Source organism: Athene noctua, chromosome 7 (assembly GCF_965140245.1).
Source record: "Athene noctua chromosome 7, bAthNoc1.hap1.1, whole genome shotgun sequence".
Classification (NCBI taxonomy): Eukaryota; Metazoa; Chordata; class Aves; order Strigiformes; family Strigidae; genus Athene; species Athene noctua.
The window spans coordinates 37,823,664-37,845,413 of NC_134043.1; the positions used below are offsets into that span (position 1 = coordinate 37,823,664).

At 35.5% G+C, this 21,750-nt stretch overlaps 1 protein-coding gene across 1 annotated transcript in view; it reads right to left on the reverse strand.

Annotated features, from left to right (window-relative positions):
- The window catches only part of DNAH7 (dynein axonemal heavy chain 7), a 116,454-nt gene extending 98,190 nt beyond the window's left edge, over window positions 1-18,264 (reverse strand). The window contains exons 1-13 of the mRNA XM_074910712.1: window positions 18,040-18,264; window positions 17,469-17,577; window positions 17,216-17,354; window positions 15,538-15,631; window positions 14,184-14,364; window positions 13,238-13,313; window positions 11,072-11,197; window positions 9,468-9,587; window positions 7,768-7,951; window positions 6,157-6,340; window positions 4,578-4,846; window positions 3,485-3,612; window positions 3,232-3,310 (exon numbers count right to left, since the gene is read on the reverse strand). Coding sequence (XP_074766813.1) covers window positions 3,232-3,310; window positions 3,485-3,612; window positions 4,578-4,846; window positions 6,157-6,340; window positions 7,768-7,951; window positions 9,468-9,587; window positions 11,072-11,197; window positions 13,238-13,313; window positions 14,184-14,364; window positions 15,538-15,631; window positions 17,216-17,354; window positions 17,469-17,577; window positions 18,040-18,156 — 1,806 coding nt within the window. The 5' untranslated portion in view covers window positions 18,157-18,264. The remainder of the gene's footprint in view (window positions 1-3,231; window positions 3,311-3,484; window positions 3,613-4,577; window positions 4,847-6,156; window positions 6,341-7,767; window positions 7,952-9,467; window positions 9,588-11,071; window positions 11,198-13,237; window positions 13,314-14,183; window positions 14,365-15,537; window positions 15,632-17,215; window positions 17,355-17,468; window positions 17,578-18,039) is intronic.
- Between the last annotated feature and the right edge of the window lie 3,486 nt (window positions 18,265-21,750).

The window sequence follows — 21,750 nt, forward strand, 5'->3', positions numbered from 1 at the left end:
GAGATGGGATTTTACAGTTACCAAACTGCAAACCCTACATCTGCTAAATTTTAAATGATCATTCAGCAAACAACGTAAAGGCAAAATTACTTCATACAATTTTGCCAGTGAGTGCTTTTTAAAATTTTCTTGTGAAAAATTAAATACATATTTAAGTTGCTTACATCTCAAGTTTCAACTCTTTGATTAGTCTAGGATATTAGAAATGGATATGGAGTCTTCCACATCTAATTCAATTGCTTGAATTTAATTCAGGAGAACCAAGAAATATTCACTGTTTGACTACACTATCTGTTCAGAACCCTGAAGAACACACAGTCTAAATTTAATTCTACTGGCATGTTGCCCACAGTATAGAAATTACTTGTTATCTGCTTAGACTAGCTAGATGGGGATAGAAATAAAATCATGCACTTATTCCAAGCTATTACATACAAACACATGGCTTCTTGAAAATCAGTGAAAAAACTTTGACACAATGCCTATATTACTAACTAAATACCTATAATACTAATAGGCTCAATCAGTGTTCAAGCCAGCCACACTGCTTGCTAGCATGCTCCCCTACAGCAGTGGTCTCCCAACTTTCTTGATCACACATCCTCATCAACCAGAAATTTTTTAGCATTCACCCCCTGCATATTTATTTATAGATTATACACACATACTACTATACTGACATATTATGCACACAACAAAACATGCACAAAAAATAGAAAAAATTATTAAATGAAGATGAAATAAATATTTAAAATAATCTTTAATAATTTTACAGAAGCTCTCACTAATATTATTAATACATTTACTGAGAGCAATGTGATTGAATATGCTTCATTAATCTTGGTTTAATACTTTGAGATTCAGAGATTCAAAGGTCTTGTTCTAACTTCAGTCTATTTCAGTACTCTCTTTTAATGGCAGTTACAGCTGAAAAAAACCTCAAAGACACACTCCTAAATGGAAAAACTGCATCATCGGCTGTGCTTGATAAATCATGATCCCATCCACCAATTATGCAAATGTTTTTGTTGAAGTTCATCTAGTAAATTCCCATTCCCTCTAATGTTACTCAGTCATTTTTGCAAACTAAATGGAAGGTCTTGCAATTTTAAGGAAGGCATTCAAAACCCATTGAAACATTCTGTAAGATTTTTAAATGGGTTAGAAAATTTTGTTTCTAAGTTTTTAAAGTCTACAGAAATTAGAGCTTTTATAGGGAGGGATACGTGGTTTTCAGCAACAAAATCAGGTAACAATGGAAATGTTTCCAAATATCCATTTTCAAAACAATCTCTCTATAGCATGCTTTTCTTTTGAAAAAGCAGTTAATTTCTTATTCATAAAGATGTCACCTTTACCTTGAAGGACAGATTAAGTGTCTTTGCTTTACCAAAAACATCTGCTAGGTAGCATACTACTGACAGTCACTTGTCATCACAGAAAAGGTCAAATAAATTAGGAACACTTGTCATTTCCAAAAAGAAAAACGCATAACTCATCCTTAAGTTTGACAGCTCTTGAAAGGAATTTACCCCAAGATAACCAGCAAACCTCTGCACAGCACAGAACATTTTCATGGTTACACCCCATCTCAATACAAACTATTATATAGATTCTACTGTTCAGAGATCTTGGTTTATAAAATTAACCACACTGATGACATCCTGTAGAACTTTGTACACTTCTGGCTCTAACATCTTTGCTGCCATAGCATGCTTAGGAATGATGCAGTGAATGAATTTCACATGTGGTGTTATCTCTGTAACCTTACCCCAGATTCAGTTTTTTATTCTGGTCAAAGAAGCCACTCCATCAGTGGTTACACTTCAAGAGTTTTTCCATAAAGCACTGTATTTATTAAAGAAGTCACTTACTGTTGAGAATATATTTTCTCCAATACCTTTTTCCCTTAGTGGCTTAGAAAAGGGTAGTTTTTCATGTATGTCATTACTGAAACAGATTCTAGTAAATACCATAAACTATGTTAAACATCTGTACTTTCATACAGCTGTATAGCAAATCTCCCACACTGCATAATTTGTTCTAATACCTGTTTCTACAGATCTTCAGCAATGTTTTCTATGTACCTTCTAACAGTATTTTCTGGCAAAGAAATGCATTTTAGTCTGTCACCATACTGTTTTTCATGTATTATTTCAGCCATTTTTACCATAGCAGGAAGCAAATGTGTTTCCCCAATGGTATGAGGTTTTTTTCTCTTTCACTCTTAAATAAGAGGAGGCTTCTAAGTCTTCTAAGCCTGGATCATTACATTTTGTAGAGTACTGGATCAAGTATCGCGTGACTTGAAACTTCATTGAAAAAAACATAGAGGCTTCTCTTAATGATCTGGATGCTTAGTTTTTACATGTCTTGATAAGTGTCATGGTTTCATATATCATTAACGAATACCTCAAGGCACAACAGACATTTCAGACAAGGTTCATTATTAATGACAGTGGATCTAAATTCATATTTCAAATACTCTTCATAATCTTAAATTTTTTTGGTCAACTTGTCAAATCTGATTAGGCCATCATTATTTTTACTTCATAATGTGGATGATGGAGAGCTTATACTAGAAGAGTCAGCTCTGACATTTTCTTGATCACTTGCGCTTGCATTATGAGTATTATCTTCAATCTGCAGTTTCTTTGAGGGAACCTTTTTAAGTCACTTGGCCATTTTGTGAGGGTTAAGTTAGTTAAAACCAGGTAACATAATCAAAAAAATATACTTAACTAGGCACACAGACTACAATACATAGTAATATGCTGAAAGCATGTGAACAAGTGAGGGTGCTACTGTGAATCCCTGTGCCTTGTGGAACACCCACTCTTACCTCAGGACACCTCATGTATATATGTGACATGGGAGCTCCTGACATACAGACTAAAGGCACCAGTGTCAATCTGTATATTAAATATTGGTAAAGCTTAATTTCTTTTTTTTTTTTAGACAAAAAATAAATACTATTTCCTTTATATACTCCAATGGATCATCTTGTGCATGCCCTGGGCTGCAGGCCCCCACTTTGGAGACAACTGCCCTACAAAGTTTTGGTCCATGTCAACTGGCATTCTTACCAATAAATGCCACTGTAGAGGGCAAGTGACAGCAGAAAGCTACTGATTAAGGCCATAGCAATAGTACTGGTAGCTACTTCTTATTTGGACTCTTAAAAAAAAAAACCCAAACCAAAAAACAAACCACAACCAAAAAAGATAGTACCTTAAGTTCCATTAGTTCCTGTGTATTAAATGGAGTAGTAAGTGCTTTTTCTGATATTCTGTCAAACTCATCACATAGTCTGAAAAATATATAAAATAACCAGTTTAGCATGTGGGTTTTTTTTTAATAATCCTTGGACAATACATTTATAATAGCAAAAATAAGATCAATCTATCCTTTAAGGATTAAAATAATTCAATGCTGGAAACAAAATTATGTACATTTCAATACATATTTTTAGTTCAAGAGTTACCTCACACTTATGTCTTGATGATCTTTGAACATTTTGGAAATAACTTTCGCACAAATATTGTCTGCTTGCTTTACCAAAGCACTTATTAATTCATCACAATGCAATTCAAACATTCCTAGATGGAAACACTGCAATACAAACATAACACTTGTCAGAACATTGAATAGCTTTTACCTATTTTCTCTCACTGTCTTACACAAAATATCAAGGATCTCATCCCAGAATTTAGTTAAACCATAATACTCTTAAAACTTTCAAGTGAAGAAAGGAAAGAAAAATCTACAGTTGCAAAAATCTGTTCTTCTGTATCTGCACATCAAAATAAATGTTGATAAATTCACATAGATTTTACGTCTATTGCTTTTTATCTTGACAAATAATCTACTTCCTCAAAAAAGAAGGGCATCTACCATCTGTAGCAGCAAATGCTATCTGGTGAAATTACAGAGTTTGAGATACATCTAAAACGTGGTAATCTTGCTTTACTGATCAAGACATGATATTCCTTAGGATTAAAAAGGGACTCTGCCTCCCTGTGTGTCTCCAAATCCAACACTCTGACTAATGGGCAAGTGAGCTTGAATTCCACACACAGAACCCCTCATAACAGGCCTGTAAGTACTAGTTTCTCTGGAACTCAGGTTTGCACTTAATGCTAGGAGAGAAACAATTTAAGGAAAACCACTTCAGCCTTCTGAGTTCTTTTTCAGGATGGATGGATGAAGGATTCTTATAATGGAATATCCTTACAAGGACAAAAAAAGTGGCTCATGTTAAGGATCCTCTCTCTGTCCTAGATGCTTGGAAGGAATTTGGAGGTGTCTGGACCCGCACTTTCTCTTACTCCTTCACATCTAAGAGGACCATACTCTAAATGCCTTCAGAAATCACAAAATTTCTAACAAAAATATCTAAGTCTCACTTAAGTATGGCAAATACACAACAGAAATGCTAACTCTTGAAAAACTCCTCTGAAAAAATTTTCACTTTAACTATCTCAAAGCTCATTATCATCACCTTCGACAACATTCTTTGTACAAAATCAACATTCAAATGATATCCATATGTCTTCATGACTATTATTACAATTTACCTTCCTAGAAGTATACTTTATTTCCTTAGCAAGTTTCTGGTACTTTATAATTTCCCTTTTCTTTTCTTCAAAAGTATGTTCCTCTGTCAGGAACTGATCAATATCTTGTTCAGCTTGTTTGTTTATCAGGAAGCTGTATTTATCATACAGCTTGAGATGTTCCACAGGTACAGCACTTTCTTTGGCTATTTCTTCTCTAATCCTTTTCTTATGTTCATCCAGGACTTCATCTAAGATAACAGGCTTCAAGACAGTTGATGAGGACTCATCTTTTGGCTTTAAAAAAAAAAACCAACAAAACACCACACAAAAAAGCGCATTTTCAAACTACAGTTATGTCTGTAGCTCAGTTATGGCACAGAAGATAAAAGGATAGAAAAATCAACTAAATGTTGCTTTAAAATCTCATTAAAGTCTGATTACAAACCTGATTTTGTAGATACAGCTATTTACATTCTACTCCCAAATTTTTTTTAATCCTAGTTTATGGATGTTTGCCTCCAACAAGTAAGAAATCAGAGCAACTTCATTCAGAACCTTGGAAGTCCACATACTTATCCATCTAAAACAATTCTATCAAAACTTTTAGATTTAATCTACATGGATTTTATTTTTCCTGAACCACAGGCACAACACTTCGAGTTTGCTATCAATTCATGAATCTGTAACATTAGAAATATGGAAAACACTTCCCTGCAACCCTCGAGATAAGTTAAAGCCTTTCTCTTGCGCATTTAGACATGCTTGACATACTTGTGAAAAAACAAAAGAAGCAATTGATTAGTGCTTTTATAAAGCATAACATATTACTCAGGTTTCTGCTTGGTCACGTGTTCAACCATATTAACAAAACCATTGAGGGTCATTATCTTTATTTAAAATTGAAGTTGGTGCTAAACAGAAAGGGCAACAATGTCCAAATTATATTCCTTCAGGAAAAGAGAAATATTCGCCTCCCACAGCTCACTGGGAAATGATCAAGAGGCACTACAGGACATTACCTTCCCTCTCTCCATATTAAAAACTAAGACTGCTATACTGAAAGTAATACGCAATTCTAAACCAAGTAGGTACATTTTTATTTCACAAAATATTGCTTACTTAACCTAGATTGTTTCCTGTTTGACCTAACATTTTAATCTGGTTGAATGCACAAACCAAATATAAACTGCTTAAAAATTATGGTTTAGTTTTTTTAAAGGATAGGCTACTCAGAAGATTCTATATTTAAAAAGACAGTACCCTTTCCCATATCAAAACAGAAGGTGTTTTCCAGAATACTGCAGAAATGTGTTTAAAATTTAAATGCATTAATTTTGTTTGTAGTACATTTGCAGTAGCTCCTGCAAAAAATAACTCACAAACTAGTTGATTCTTGGATTTTTATTTGCTTAGAAAACAGTGACTGGGCCTTTTATTAACAAAATTAAGATGATTTCAAGTTGTTCTAAATATCCCAAAAGAGCATTATAGTATTACTACACAAGTTCTGACAATAGGGCTATTCATTAAAATACCTAGGACCTAAGTGTAAAACAATATAATGATAAAAAAAAAAATCAGTGAGTATTGTAATTACTTACCCACTTAGAAAATAATTTGGTCTCAACTCTTGGTATATCACTGACAGCTTGAATCATAAGAGTATAAACACTCAGTAATATATTTTCGTAGTCATTAAAGTCAGGTTCAAATTTAATATGGTCGTTCTCAAGGATTAGCCTCAGGATTAAACCTGGGTGTTTGTATGCTTGGACAGATCGCTAACACACACAAGAAAAAAAAAGTAAATTATTAAACCTAACTCATGCAGGAAAAGTCAAAGGATGATTAAAATTTACTCCAGTATATGCATTTTAAATACTCATTACTTTAATTGCAAATGACGTGCCATAATCATACCAAAATACTTGTGCAAGTAGGATGCCTCACAAAATTCACATAAACTAATACACATTAAGATGAGATACAACATTATTTTTAGTAGGCGCAAGAGGCATCCTCTATACACCAGCCAACAACTTTTATAAAGTTGTCTGCACAGACTGAAGTAGAATAGCTTCACAGTAGTAGCCCTCACAAATGTAGAAATCTATGAATTATGTGTACAGCAGTAAATGTATTCATCACCTGGAGCAGTCACCATGACTCTACTAACCTTAGAGGGAAAAAAAAAAGTGAAGTGTTACATCTACTAATAAGGACCCAATCCACAAAAATTAAACTTAATATTATGAGTATATATTTGCAGTATGGACTCCTATGTATCCCAGTATGAAAATTTGTATATGCTTTTGTCCTTGGTGGCATAATCGGATTTTTCATCATATCTTTAATCTGGATCAGGCATCTCTTAACTTCCCCACATCTGCTAACATATCCTAACACCACAGAAATTTAATTAGGAAACAAGAAAGCATTTTATCACTACTAGGTAGTGTAGGATCACCATTAGGAGGGATAAGATTAGAAAATATGTACCTATTATTAATAATAACAGAAAACAGTACCGTGGACATGAAAGTTCACTTAACTCAGAAGCATACAAAGCAATTAGAGGGGAGCAGGAATAAAAAATTTATACTTTGCTTCCACAACATGATTCCTTACTTCCTTACATTCTCTCTGGCTTTTTCATCAATATTATCTGGAGCCAGAGTTCTGTGGATATGTGATGGCAGGGCTGTATTAACAAAATCTGAACAAAGATCCAGTTGCACTCCAAGACATCAAGTATCAACAAGAAATATTTACCTCTACAACAGACATCATGTGAGTGCAAAAGAGAAATTCCTTCTTACTTTTTTTTCTTCCCCACCCAAGAACTATTCTGTCAAAGCATGTAGTAGACACCTACTAATAGCAGAGAGAAGATAGGACTTCTTCACACATGAGAGAAAGTGCACTAGTGCAAGATGCAAACGGCCTTTATATTAATGAATTTCTACTGTATGTCTGACTGCAGTGTGTTCTTGAGGACACCAGATTTAAAATATGTTGATATTTCTCTTCTTACATGACAAAACCCCTCTATTTTCTACTTAATACATAATGCATTCCTAACATTTTTTTCCAGAAAGCACCTGCAACCAAAGTTCATACTTTTTTATTTTCAAAAGAAGCAAAATATTACAAAACATATGTACATGGATGAACAATGATGCTGTTATTCATACAAAAGACTACTTACTGAAGGTTGCACAAATAAATCTGTAAAGTCTTGAATTGATTGTAAAAGTAAATATTGCAGTTGATGAGTCATTAAAGTGGCAGCACAACCAAAGAAAGACTCTAATTTAGTGATGCTGGCATTGCTGGGAATTTGTTTTCTTTTATGAGCTTGGTAAAATATTTTCTGCACTTCTGGAAACCACCTTAAAAGAATAGAATATTTTAAAGTTTTTCAAGTTATTAGCACTAATAAACCTGTAGTTTTAAGTTAATTGCTATAAATGCTTATATTACATACAGTCCAAAGATCCTGCAGTATACTCAGGAAACTATAGTTTAACTTAAGCATGTCATATAGTAGTATCTTTAAATTCTAAGGAATTGTGTCTCTGAAAACGCTGTCTATGATTATGGAACCATATTTAAAATATAAGACATTATGACAGACAAATTCACTATCTTGCTTTGAACTCCTCTTTTCTCAGGCCAGAAAGGCTTCCCAGGCAGTGCACTTAAGTCCCAGGGGCTGTGCCAGTTTGTTATACAACTTTGTAACCTCAACAGAGGTTAAGATGTGAATGCAACGCCCAGATTTCCTTAACCAACATGAAATTGACTCTGGCATTGCTGGGAAACAGGAAGGAAGCAAGCACAGAAGTGTGCAGCCTTCAGCTACGAGCAGAAAGGTATCTTCAGGGTCAGGAAGAAATACTGAAAACAGTAAAGTCAATACATAACTGAATCATAGACAAGTATAGAAATTAAAACCTTCAAGGTTAATAGCATGAAAAAACAAGTATTTGTGACTATAGTGGTCTCAACAGTTTTAAACTAAATTAATTTTAAAAATTTATTTAATCAAAACCTGAAATAGTAAAAATGCAGTAATACGTAACTGCAGGAATCAAGCACTATTGGTTAAAGGAAGATCAGATGCATACAAACAATAGTTTAGCCACAAACTTCTAAAAAAGATCTAGCAATTTTGATGCTTTATTTGAGAACTTAACTGCAGCCTACCGCATGCATCACCAAAAAAACTGCCTTTCTTCTTTTAAAATATCCTAGACTGAATACACAAACATTATGATATCCAAACACTTTACCTCTGAACATTTTAGTCATAAAGTTAATGGATTTCACAATACATTTTTTTTTAGCAGCGACTGCTCTCAGAAGCAGCTACAAAACTGAGAATACACAAAATGAAATTCAAAAATCATCAGTAGATGTTCTACAGTGATACTGGTTTAATCTTTCTACCAATGAGACACCTCCTTTGTTTGAAGTAGGGAGGGGGCAAGTCTTATTATCTAATAAATTATATCACAGTTTATATTCTAAAATGTCATAAGTTATCAATACTAGCAACATTGTATCTTCTCATTTACTCAGCACAAATGAGTCCACAAAGTAAAAGCTTTTGTCATAACAGACTAAAACATATTTGTTATTCCCTTTAAGTGAGCAAAATACGTCACATCAAAATTCAGAACAAGATAACTGCACAAATCACGATAACATGCTCAATATTTACACAGTAGTTTTTGTTCATAAGCCTCAAAGAATTTCACAACACTGAATCTCTTTCTTTAATATGTATTATTCAAATGGATCATTCCTTCTCTCACATGAAAGTTCAAAGTTTCAAAAACAGATGAAGAAAAAGATTTCCCTGTAATTAAAAAAAAAAAAAATAAAGAATGCACTGGATCATACTTTTTATATAGAATCACTTTGGATTTTCCAATTTCCTTCACAACTTTATTCTGGAAAAATAAGAGGTCCTCAGCTTCTTGTTTATTGTGATATATTTCTGTATCAAGAAGGCGTAAGTTTCTGAAACAGAATAACACACGAATACTTTAGGAGCATATTCACTGTATCTTGTTTTTTAGTCTTTTATTTCCATGAATTTTTTCATATTTCACATTTCAAACAGTTTTTAAACATTTTAAACACTTTAAAATAATGTTATTTACAGAAATTAGCTTCTATTGTTTCAAACAACCAAATATAAGCACTTCAATACTGTCTGCATACATGATCTTAAGTTGAAGTAGTAATTACTATATTTGAGCATATTAATAACTATTTTCAGAATTAGAGTTTGTGCATATGTTACTCATTAATAGGATCAAACATTAAAAATTCTGCATGTGTTATATCACATGCCTTTCTATGACTGGTAGGATATTTACAAATATAATAAAACAATGTAAAATAAATAAATAATCATCTAAATCTAGCTTCAAAATAATTTTCAGTTTTTATATTTTTAAAAGGCATTGGCTGAATTTTGTCTCCTACTTGGCAGATACCAAAAAAATGTAAAAAAAAAACCTAAAAACAACACTCCCTGCAACTTGTTACAGCACCTGGCCTAGACAGGTCAGTTCATTTTCTTTTGTATCACCAGTCACGAAATAAGCAAGCAGTTTGGTCTACAGAAAATAATAGCTCATCTAATGCCTTTTCCCTCATTAATGAGATAAGAGAAAAAAACGTAAGTGCCCAGCTAGCCAAGAGAGCAACCCTTCTCTTCTTGGGAGACAGACTGTTTTGAATATTCCCGACCTGGGAAAGACTGAAAAAAAAAAAAAAAGTGTCAAATTTAAATAGAGATTAAGAGACTATACTAAAAGCAAGAAAGACTATTTAAAAAAATGGAAGACATATCAAAAAATAAGTAATTTTTCAAACACGTCAGAAGTTTGCTGGAGTCCGTAAGATAACAAAGAGAAACTTAAGTTTTTAAAAAGAGGGCTTAAAAAAGATAATAGCAGGTCCATTCTGGAGCCTTTCTGTACAAGGAACGTAGTGTCTCAAGTTGAACTGTCAGTGAAACTGGCTGTAGAGAAAAACAAACCAAAAAACCAAATCCACAAATTGCCAGGTCTAGATGGCATTTCACCCAAGCTCTAATGAAATTCATGTACAAATCAGCTAAACTACTCAAATTTCATGTGTAACTTCTTCCTTAAAACTGCCCAGATGCCAAAGGAAATGAAGATGGCAAAGCATTCCATACGATATCTGGGGAAGCACAGACAAGAAAAAGCTTGACCTCTATAGAGGAACAGTTGGCAGAAACTCTTCAAAGCATAGCAAGTTAGAGAGAACAGAGACAAAGAAATCTCTGAGATAATGGCTTTTGAACAAAGTCATCATATCCATGATCAGTGTTCAATTGTATATATTGTAGCAGACTCAAATTCAACAGGGCAACCTAGAAATCTTAAGATGTCACCAATCATTATTTCCCTACATAGATTCTGAAATTACTTAGCAGCTGAAACCTAAGAGATATAGATAACACTTACTTAAATGAGGTCTCCCACAAGTTCAGAACAGCAAGCATTGAAGGATTTATTGCATGCAAATTTTCTTTCATGTAACTGCACGCTGACAAGAAAGACTTGTTCCAAGGTTTTGGCACTACTTCTAGTCTAAAAAAAACAACCACCACAAAACCAACAATAAACAGCAGGATGAATGCAGCTGTGCTAAGAAGCAAAATATTTATACGTTTGCTTTAAGGTAATTGGTTTGCATCCCAGAAAGCACAGAATTCAGGAGATAAATTTAGCTTTCAGCTCATTATTTAGATATCAAAAAAATGTCTTCAAACATTGAGCACGGTATTAAAAGAAAATGAAAGAATGAGAGAAATATTGGCCAAATCCTAAGAGATCTGCAACCTATTCATGCTCCCTTATATTTAGCATGTAATAAAATCATTACACATATATAATGTATTTCGTCAATTATTGTGTGATTTTTCCTACAGTAAGTATGTACTATCTATGTTTATGCTCATTACATCAAGTCTGTAAACACTCATGAATTTATAGCCTTTTCATGAAATCAGTTGTCTGTTTTCAAATTTTTAAAAACATTAAGCTATTTTGGTGGAGGGTTTTATACACTCATAGCTTTTTCTGCTTTAAAAATTGTTTTCATTTTCTACAGGCAGTCTGATTTTACTATTAAAATATTAAGCATTGCAACTTCAGAAGTATACATTTGCAACCTTCAGGCTGCAAGGGAAAAGCAAAACCAACCCTGACAATTTTGTCGTATTTGTAAGAATTTTGTTCCCATTTTCACAATTAACACCTTTTAAAAGAATAATTCTGATATAAAACTTTTATGCATTTCTCATTGAAACTGCATTCTATAGGAGACAGAAGAATTAGCTACAGGAAGTTAAAAAACTTTAAGTTTTTCCACATCTTTCTTACATATTTCTTTAGAAGAAAGTTTCATATTTTAAGTACCCTTAATGGAATAAAACTGTTTTACCAATAATTGTTCTACTAGGAGAATTTTGTATTTTTGTATCTGCACGTAAGTGTGTGGCATAAGCTTATATACAAACTACCACGACGTCCTACAGAGTTCCTAGGAGATATGGAAGATCTACAGAGAATCAGATGTAGGATGCCCTCTTACCCAGGGGATACAATAACAACAATAAATCAATCATATATTTAATACTACTCCTTTTAAGATGCAAATTGCTGAAGTAACATCTCTTACAGCCACCCCTTCTATTATATTCTACTTATATATGTATATTATATCTAAAAGCATTTACAACCACAAGCCAGAAACGTATCTGTAACAAAACCTTTTTTGTTTTTAGAATCACTCAGTAATGCTACCCCCAGCAAAGAGCCGGCTGGTATCAGTGGAAATGTTCTGTTTCTGCAGCATTTGTAAGATTACATTTCTCTACAAGGCAAATTTATTCTACCAGGTTTTGACTATACCTATGAACAAGGTACCTCTTCACATGCACATCAAGGGAAGAATTAAAGCATGTTCTAGGGAAGTTGACACTAGGCAGGCTGATCCACCTGGACAGATGTATGATCCTGGGAGCAGCATTATGCTTGCTTTCAGTAGACTGCAGACTTTTTAAGGCAAGTGTGAATGGAACAGAGATAGCCTGTTACTCTGAACAAAGGCCACATCTATCAACTCCAGTACGGAGCTTGGTACACACTGGAATACTCAGAAAAGCTAGGCAACCATCACTGCTTATACTACATATTGCCAAATTGTTCTGAGGAACAGAAGAGTCTATACTACATTCTTAAACATGTATGTATTAAGGTAAACTGTCACAATCTGTAAATAGAACTGAGCTTCAGTGAAATCTGCGCAGAACATGACACGGCTCCATTGATTATAATGCAGTCTAGACATAAGCACTTATCCTGCTCTATCAAATGCTGTGGGATTGTGAGACTTCTTACTAGATAAGCACTCCCAAACAAAATTAATTCCAGACCACCTTTCAAAGTAGACATATATTTTCCAGGGTTTTTCCACAGATGCTGTATAATCATTACTTGAATTTACATAAATAATAACTATTATTTATGGCTACCACTGACTACCACATTAAGACTGTTCCTTATACATGCTATTCTACCCCACTGTTCTCTAGTCAGTGTTTTTGAATAAATGTATTTTCTTACACTGCATGATGAGGTAGAAGAAAATCTTTCTTCTTGTCTTTATCTTTTTCCCTGGTGTCTCTTAAAACAAAGTCAACTGAAAAAAAGTACAAAAGAAGAAAAAACAAACAAACAAAATAAGGTTAGCAAAGGAACAGAATCACAGAATCATTTAGGTTGTAAAAGATCTTTAAGACCAAGTCCAATTGTAAAACCTAACATTGCAAAGTCTACCACTAAGCCATGTCCCTAAGTGCCACAGCTGCGCATCTTTAAAATACCTCCAGGGATGGTGACTCCACCACTTTCCTGGGCAGCCTGTTCCAATGCTTGACAACTCTTTCAGTGAAGAGATTTTTCCTAATAATGTAATCCTACCCTGGCACAACTTGAGGCCATTTTCTCTCATCCTATCACTTGCTACTTGGGAGAAGAGACCATCACCCAACCTCACTACAACTTCCTTTCAGGTAGTTGTAGAAAGAAGTAAGGTTTCTCCTCAGCCTCCTTTTCTCCAGACTAAACAACCCCAGTTCCCTCAGCCAGTTCTCATAGGACTTGTTCTCTAGACCCTTCATCAGCTTTGTTGCTCTTTGTTGGACACACCTCAGCATCTCAATGTCTCCAACAAAATGTCCAAATGCACAACTCAATTGAAGAGTTTTATCTAGACATACATGAAAAGGGATTTAGGAGAAAACTATACTATTAGGTAGGGATTTATAAAATAATGTTTTTTAAAAGTGTTGAAAGATCAGAAATAATGAATATCATCTTCTTTGGTCATTACAAGGGTAAGAAAACATGAGTAGTATTCTTCTTAAAATGTGACCCTAATATCCAGGAGAGCTAACTTCCACAATGGTCGCTCTCAGCAGTGAACCACACTCAACAATGAACCACACTCAACAATGAATGCTTCTGAATATTAGTAGCTTAGGAGAAAATGCAACTCCTAGAAATCTACCTATAGCCTTTTTTACACTCAGAAGATAGTCTTCTTTTACTTCATCAGTCAGTGAATGTATACTTTCATCAAGTACTTTCAGATGTTGTGGAATTAAAGCTAAGATGTTGTCTAGCCATGATTCATCCATTGGGGCCACATTTGCTGTATCAATTCCATGGTGAATGTAATAGTAGTATTTCTGCAGGATAAAAGAGTAAGATGCATCAGTTAAGTCCAGTACTAGATAGTCATTGCTACTACAGTTTAGTTAGAAATATGGGCTTATTTAGTAAAAATGAATGTAATTATTACTAAGTACTGATTTATGCTGTAAATTACATATACATCATTAAATCTAACATAAATACCTTCATCAGCCTGCCAAACACTAGTGGGTAGAATAACAATAAAAAGCGGTTGAGATAGCAAAACAGGGTGTAGTGGCATGTGAACTTCATTTAATTTCTCTGATAAAAGCTAAATAACAAAAATTCCATTGAAGAATGGACATAACTCACAGGAATCTGGCTTTTGTTTTGGTTTTGCTTTTACAATTCTGGTGAGACACCCCTCCTTTGCACTGTCCCAGTACCAACCTTTTCCTTAAATAAATTTTCAGTATGTATTCACGCATCTCATTCTAGTGCTGCCAATATTATCCATTAGCTCCTGGGCTGGACCATATATGCAAAAAGGAAGCCATGCATTCTGCAGAGATTTGCGTGGATATGCAATGTACAGCTAATTCATTGCTCAGAATAGGAATGTATAACCACAAATAAGTACATCTGCTTGTGTGCCTGCATTTAAACAGGCATGTGAAACCTGATTAACATTAAAGGAAACACAGATGAAGAAACATATCAGTCCAAATTTAAAAAAATGCAGAATGGAATATCAACTAGAAGATTACCAATGTCAGAACTTAATCTATTTTAAATATACATAAATCACAAATCTGTGTATACAACTGTGTCATACAAAGCAGCTTAAAACCAGAAAGAGAACAAAGAACATCCTAGCCCTTAAATGAGGGTAACCCAAGTAGAATTGTCTTATGGATTCTATCTGCTCAGACACAGCACCGCACCCTCCCTTGCCAGTTATACTCACCTTCAGCAAGTGTACAAAAGATTCATTTATTACCTGACATTAGTTATCCTCCAGTTACTATTCCATCCTGCAATTCTTTGAATCATCCATCCATACCTCCATTCTCAACCATAATGCTGTAAATAATACACTGTGTGAAACTAATAGTGGGAGAATATGTCACTGTCAGTCATCTCTTGTTTCAATAATCTTGACAATATTTACAATAAATAACTGGCACTGTATTTAATTTAATACTCTAGAAAACAATCTTAGCTACCAAAATATCTTTCTCTTTTGGTATAGAAGAATCTGCTTTTGGAGGCTGAGTTTCATCAAGGGATGGAAGCTGTTCTTCAGTAAGGTCTTGCTGCCTAAGACAAAAAAACAAAGAAAATAAAGAGTATGCAACACATTCTTCAGATACATTTTACTGGCCTAGGCTGTTCAGAAATTAATTTCCGTTTTGTAATGTGATTTTCATTGTATATGTTTCAGGAATAGTACCTTCTCAACTGGCATACTGCTATATATTTTTGAAAAGCTCATGTTATGAGCTATGTTCACACTGTATAATTAAATTATAATATAAAATACGTTTTTGACAAATTTTGGAGGTTTGAAGTTCAGATGTCAAAACAGCAATTTCGACAAATCTACTTCTACGAGTTCAAACTTGGACATAATGTAGTGCAAGCTGCTCGAAACATCAATGAGGTATATGCCCAGGGAAGTGTGAACAAATGGACAGTGTGACTTTGGTTCCAAAAATTTTGACATGGCAATTTCAACCCTGAAGATTAAGCAGGTTGCGGACATCCTTCTGCTATTGATGACAATGAATTGAAGGCTCTGGTGGCAGCAGATACAAGCACAACCATTTAAGAACTTGCAAAAGAACTCGGGGGAAGCATATCAACTGTTTCTGAGCATCTGAAGAAGATTGGAAAGTCAAAGAAGCTCGACAAATGGGTGCTGCACAAATTGAATGAGAATCACAGAAATCGCCATTTTGAAGTGTCGTTGGCGCTTCTTTTTCGCAACCAGAACGACCCATTTCTCAACCGTATTGTGACGAGTGACGAGAAATGGATGCTCTACGATAACCGGCAACGATCGGCTCAGTGGTTGGACCACGATGAAGCTCCGCAGCACTTCCCAAAGCTGAATCTTCACCAAAAGAAGGTCATGCTGACTGTCTGGTGGTCTGCTGCTGGTTTAATCCATCACAGCTTCCTGAATCTGGGTGAAACAACCACAGCAGAGAAGTACGTCCAGCAAATCAATGAAATGCACCAGAAACTTGAATGGCTGCACCCAGCACTGGTCAATAGAAAAGGTTGAATGAGCTGGGCTATGAAACTCTGCCTCATCCACCGTACTCATCAGACCTCTCACCCACCGACTGTCACTTCTTCAGGCATCTCGACAGCTTCCTGTGCGGGAGATGCTTCAGAAACCAAGGGAAGGCCGAAACTGCCTTCGATGACTTCATCGCCTCCAGAAGTCCAGAATTTTATGCAACTGGAATAAATATGCTTGTTTCTCGTTGGCAACAATGTATTGATTCTAATGGTTTTTATTTTGATTAATAAATTTTATTCTGAACTGAGATATGCCACTTCAAACATACAGGTTGAAATGGGCAATTAATTTCCAAACAGCCCGTAATATATAGACATCTTATATGTGAGTTGTGAACAAACATAACATAAAAAAAAGGGAACTGGGAAAACTTTACAATGAGCTCAAGACATTCTGATTCAAAACAACACTGAAGTATGCGACCAAGTTTGTATTTACCTACTAAATCTCAGCTTTTAAAATCAGTGATATAGTTCACATTCATATACATACTTTCAATTTGCAGTCGTCAACATTTTAAAATAATTTAATTTAAAACTTTGGTTCATCTATCAAAAAGCAAAACCACATTATTCAAAGACAAGGAAACTCACAAGATGTCAACAAGAGCACTTCTGAAACTTTCATGGGTTTTTTTCAGATGACTGCTGCTCTTAAATGTAGAAGTTGATGGTCCAGCACCTCTAAAATCCTGCATCTTATTTCTCTTGCATGTCATCTTCATATACTCTCCTTGCAAAAAATATGTTTTGAAATTAAGTTTAAAAAAAGAAGTTTAAATATATCACACATATGTTTATGCTTCTGAGAGGTTTTCTTTAGTAGTGCTAAAAATATTAACCTTACCAGATGAATACTCATTTTTTACAGTAAACTCATCTGACTCATCATTTTTCTGTTCTTTGCTCAGATGGAATGAAGTACAAGTCTGCTGCCACAATGGTTTAGACCTTGCCTGGAATACATATTTTATGTTTTAGTTTTACACTTGTTGTAGGTGCTATTAACATACACTTCAAGACTTCTAAATATAGTAAATCAAAGACAACGTAGCTTAATACACAGCAGGAATAAGGCAGCATAAAAATCATAAAATACACTACTACTTATACGCTGCCCTCAAATTCTAAATATCCAGACTATTAGAGATAAGCATGTTAAACTTACGGGTAATATTTGTAAATTCTCTAGTTTTATACATTAATTAAATATTTTCAAACTTGTTCAAATATTCCATTTTCATTGTTTTCCAAATACTGAAATATAAAAAACATTCCACATAAAGATATAATATACATAGTTCAGAGAGAGAATACACACCTCAGCATAGATCTGTATGAGAACTATGGTCTTTACATAACTATGCTGTGACACATATTTGAAAATGAAACCATGAAAAAAAAGCCAACAAAACTACCTGAGGCAGCTGTGGTAGTAAATTCACTGTTCTCTTTGCCAACTTGCCTTTGCCACTTGGACTGGGCTTTAAAAAAAAAAAAAAAAAAAAAAAAAAAAGAGCATCACAACTAGACATTTAAATTACTACAAATACTAGACTTCCAGGAATAGTTAAACTCATAATCTAGCTATAATTCCGTTTTTATCTATTATACAGTAATTTTTACACCTACACTTTCTTATCACTTGCCCTATTCTTACTAGAGTGTTTCCATGCAGAATTCAACTTTCCCAAATGCCTTTGAAAAATCACAGCTCTAAAAAATTAATTTTAGGCTGGGAAGCCTTTTTATTACCTTTTTGCCAAGACATACATTAAAGCATTACAAGATACCATGAAATAATACAACTAAGCATTATTTAAAATTGGCTCTAACGCAACTGCCTTTGGTTATTCTTCTATTTCTCCTCCGTTCCATACCACCACGAATACTGCAGTGCCCACACCACCTCACCCCATGCAGCTGCACTTGCAGTAATACTGTATGTCTGTGCTACATAGAAACAAAGCTCTTTCTGCTTTGTCTCTTATGCAAAGGCTGTAGCAGAAGACAGACACAAAGCACAGAAAGTTTGTGTAGTCATACCCAAGCTAGCCTTAAAGAAGTTGGGTTGGCTATCATTTGCAGTACAGTTGCTGTGGCATAGAACTCACACCAGTTTTAGGCACTTAACTATCTACATGAAATTTGCAGTCCAGAATAAACTCTGGAAACTCCCAAGCAAGCTGATGTGATGGGGAGAAACTCCATGACTACCACTAGCTGCAAGAGGGAGTCATACAATAAAATGTTTTAAGTATCTTGTTTCAAAATCAACAGTACTACCATCTACTGAACAAAAGATCCATCCTCCCACTTTCTCTCCTTAAATGAAATGAAACACAAGATGGCTTCCCCTTGAATAAAGATAAAAATGCCTGCTGAATTAAAGTACTTTAAACACTACACAGGCCAGTTTTGATAGGTTTAATCTAGGTTTTTGGCAATCACAGAAAAGGTGACCAAAGACCTTGCCACAATAACCATGTTATCTCTTTCATCCCTCATTTAATGCTCTTGCCAGTCTATCTTCCAGTTAGGCACGGTCCACCTGCAAGGTTTTTCACACCTTGAAATTCTAATGCACATACGAATCTCACAGTCTGCAGTGACACAGATGACTTATTAGCAGGAGAACAACATGATTTAAGAGGAGACTCATAATTACATTCACCAACTACAATCCAATCAGGCCACTAGAGAAATAATACAAATTAGTATTGGTTAACGATTTAAAACCACATTCATAGCTAAAAGCTTCTACTGGCATTTATCTTCAGCATTTAATTAAACTTATTTCAGCACAGATGAGTGAAAAGCAGTATTATAACCAATACAGAAAGATTTACATGACAGGCCTGCTTTTTGTCTAGTAATTGGAGCAGCTGTAATGCTCCTGGGAAAATATGAAGCCATTTATTTCTCTGGAATCTACCATACTCAACCACAAAAAGATTCTTACCACAGACTGTGTAACAGCTACCAGTCTTTTCTAATACTAGCATAAATACATCTCCTAATACTGTATGCCCACTGCATCATAAAACTACTGCTTACCAAGCCAATAAGCCTATAAGACACAGTGTAGCCTATGGACAGATTTTAGACTGGTTTGGACACAGCTCGATACAAACATGCTATGATAGAATCATAGAAAAAAAAAAATATTGGCTGAAAAGTGCCTCTGATTATCCGGTCTCCTTCTCAAAGCAGTACTACTTTTGTAGCACTACTACAAGAAGTTAGGTAAGATTGCACAGGGGCCTTGTCCAGTTGAGATTTGAAGTTTTCTAAAGCCACTGCCTCTCTGGGAAACCTTCTCCAGTGCTTAAAAATCTCACTGTGAAAGATGTCATCCTTAAGCTTAGTCAGAATTTCCCTCCCTGCAACTTGAGAGCGTTGCCTCTCCTCCTGTTGTTGCATGGCACCAAAAGGAATTGGGCACGTCTCTCTAGTTCAAGCACTGGAAGACATAAATACATTCCTCTGCCGCCTTCTCTCCTCCAAGCTGAACACACAGAGCTCCTTCAGACTGTCTTCACACACAAGTGCTCCAGTCCCCTAACCATCTCAGGGGTGATCTGACTCTGGTTTGTCAACAGCTTTACAGCTGCTGGACCAGAGCTGGCCGACGCAGTCACCATAGCTAGTTTTCAACTTGTCTGTTCTCTGTTGCTTGCATAAGAAACTATAATATAAAGCTCACTGTTTCTCTAGTCCAGATTCTAAAGCAACTGGTGAATGCTATTTCCTAGCCTGTGAAGGGAATGGATGGGGGGGGGGGGGGGGGGGAAATGTTTTCTATAGGAGAAAACAGTTTTGAATTCCTATCTCTCTCAGTGACAAGGTCAACAGTCTTAATTCTCAGATTCCTGGTTAGGAACAAATAACAGAAACCTGGGTATTCTTACAAATAATAGGGCTACAAAAATCACTAAGACTGTACTTTGTCCTCATATACAACATTACTCCATTTTGTTTAATTTTCTTTTGCTGAATTCAGCACCACAGCTTACACCTCTGAGTTCTGGCACTCATAAACTCAGTCAAGACAGTGCCAATATTTTAAAATATACTGAAAACTTACTACTGGCAATAACATGTACTAAAGAGTGTCCTGGACAGCAAGGACTATCTGAGATAATTATGAGCAGCCAAGTTACACCCTCTAGTATGTACCTTGAGAAAAAATACTGAAAGAAAAACTGGAGAACGATCAAGTCACTGAAGGAAGTTGCTGAATTATTTCACTTAAAATATCTCACATATTTCATTAGAGGAAAACAAATTTGAATGAGACCATCAAAATCGGATAAATGAACAGGATTGACTTACTAATAGGAGAACGACATGACTTAAGAAGGCATTAACTAACTACAACCCAAGCAGGCCACTAGAGAAATAATAGAAATTAGGATCAGTTAATGATTTAAAACCATATTCATAGCTAGAAAATTCTATTGGCATTTGTCTTGAGCATTTAAGCTTCCTTCAGTTCTGGAAATAAACTGAATTAACTAAAATCTATTCATGTGTCGTGGTTAAAAAGGAAAAAAAAATAACAGCAAACTAAAAAGCCGAGGAGCTTATGATAGAACATTTTGTATCAAGCTGAAGACAAATTCATTTCTGTGGTTTATAATGGGATACCTTTAGGAGAGAGTCACTCTAACGGCAGCCCAAACCGAAAAGGTCTCTTTAAATTTGCACTGCTAAACTAATTAAAGGAAATCTGAGCAGCAGCAAGGAGGCCTACATTGCTTCCAAAAACTTGATTTAAGGAGTTCACAGCACAGACACTACGGTTTAACTTTTCTGGAGGGCGTCAGTCAGAACCAGCCAGCAGCTAACGGGTCAGCGTGCCGAGCCTCCCTCCGCAAACCCGGCCGCCGCACCAGGCCTCCGCTTACAGAGGCTGCGGCGGGGTCAAACCCCGCGATTTCAGAAACTCCATCCAAGCGTGTTCCTTCAGGTGTGAAAGAAGCGCACACTCCTGCGCTCGGAGCGACCCCCCCTTCCCCCGCCCGGCTGTGAGGGGCCGCGCCCGCCGCGCCGGCCCAGCGCAGCCCCCGGTACCTGCTCGGCTGCCATGGCCGCGCGCGCCCCGCCCGCCGCCGCCCCGCCCGGCC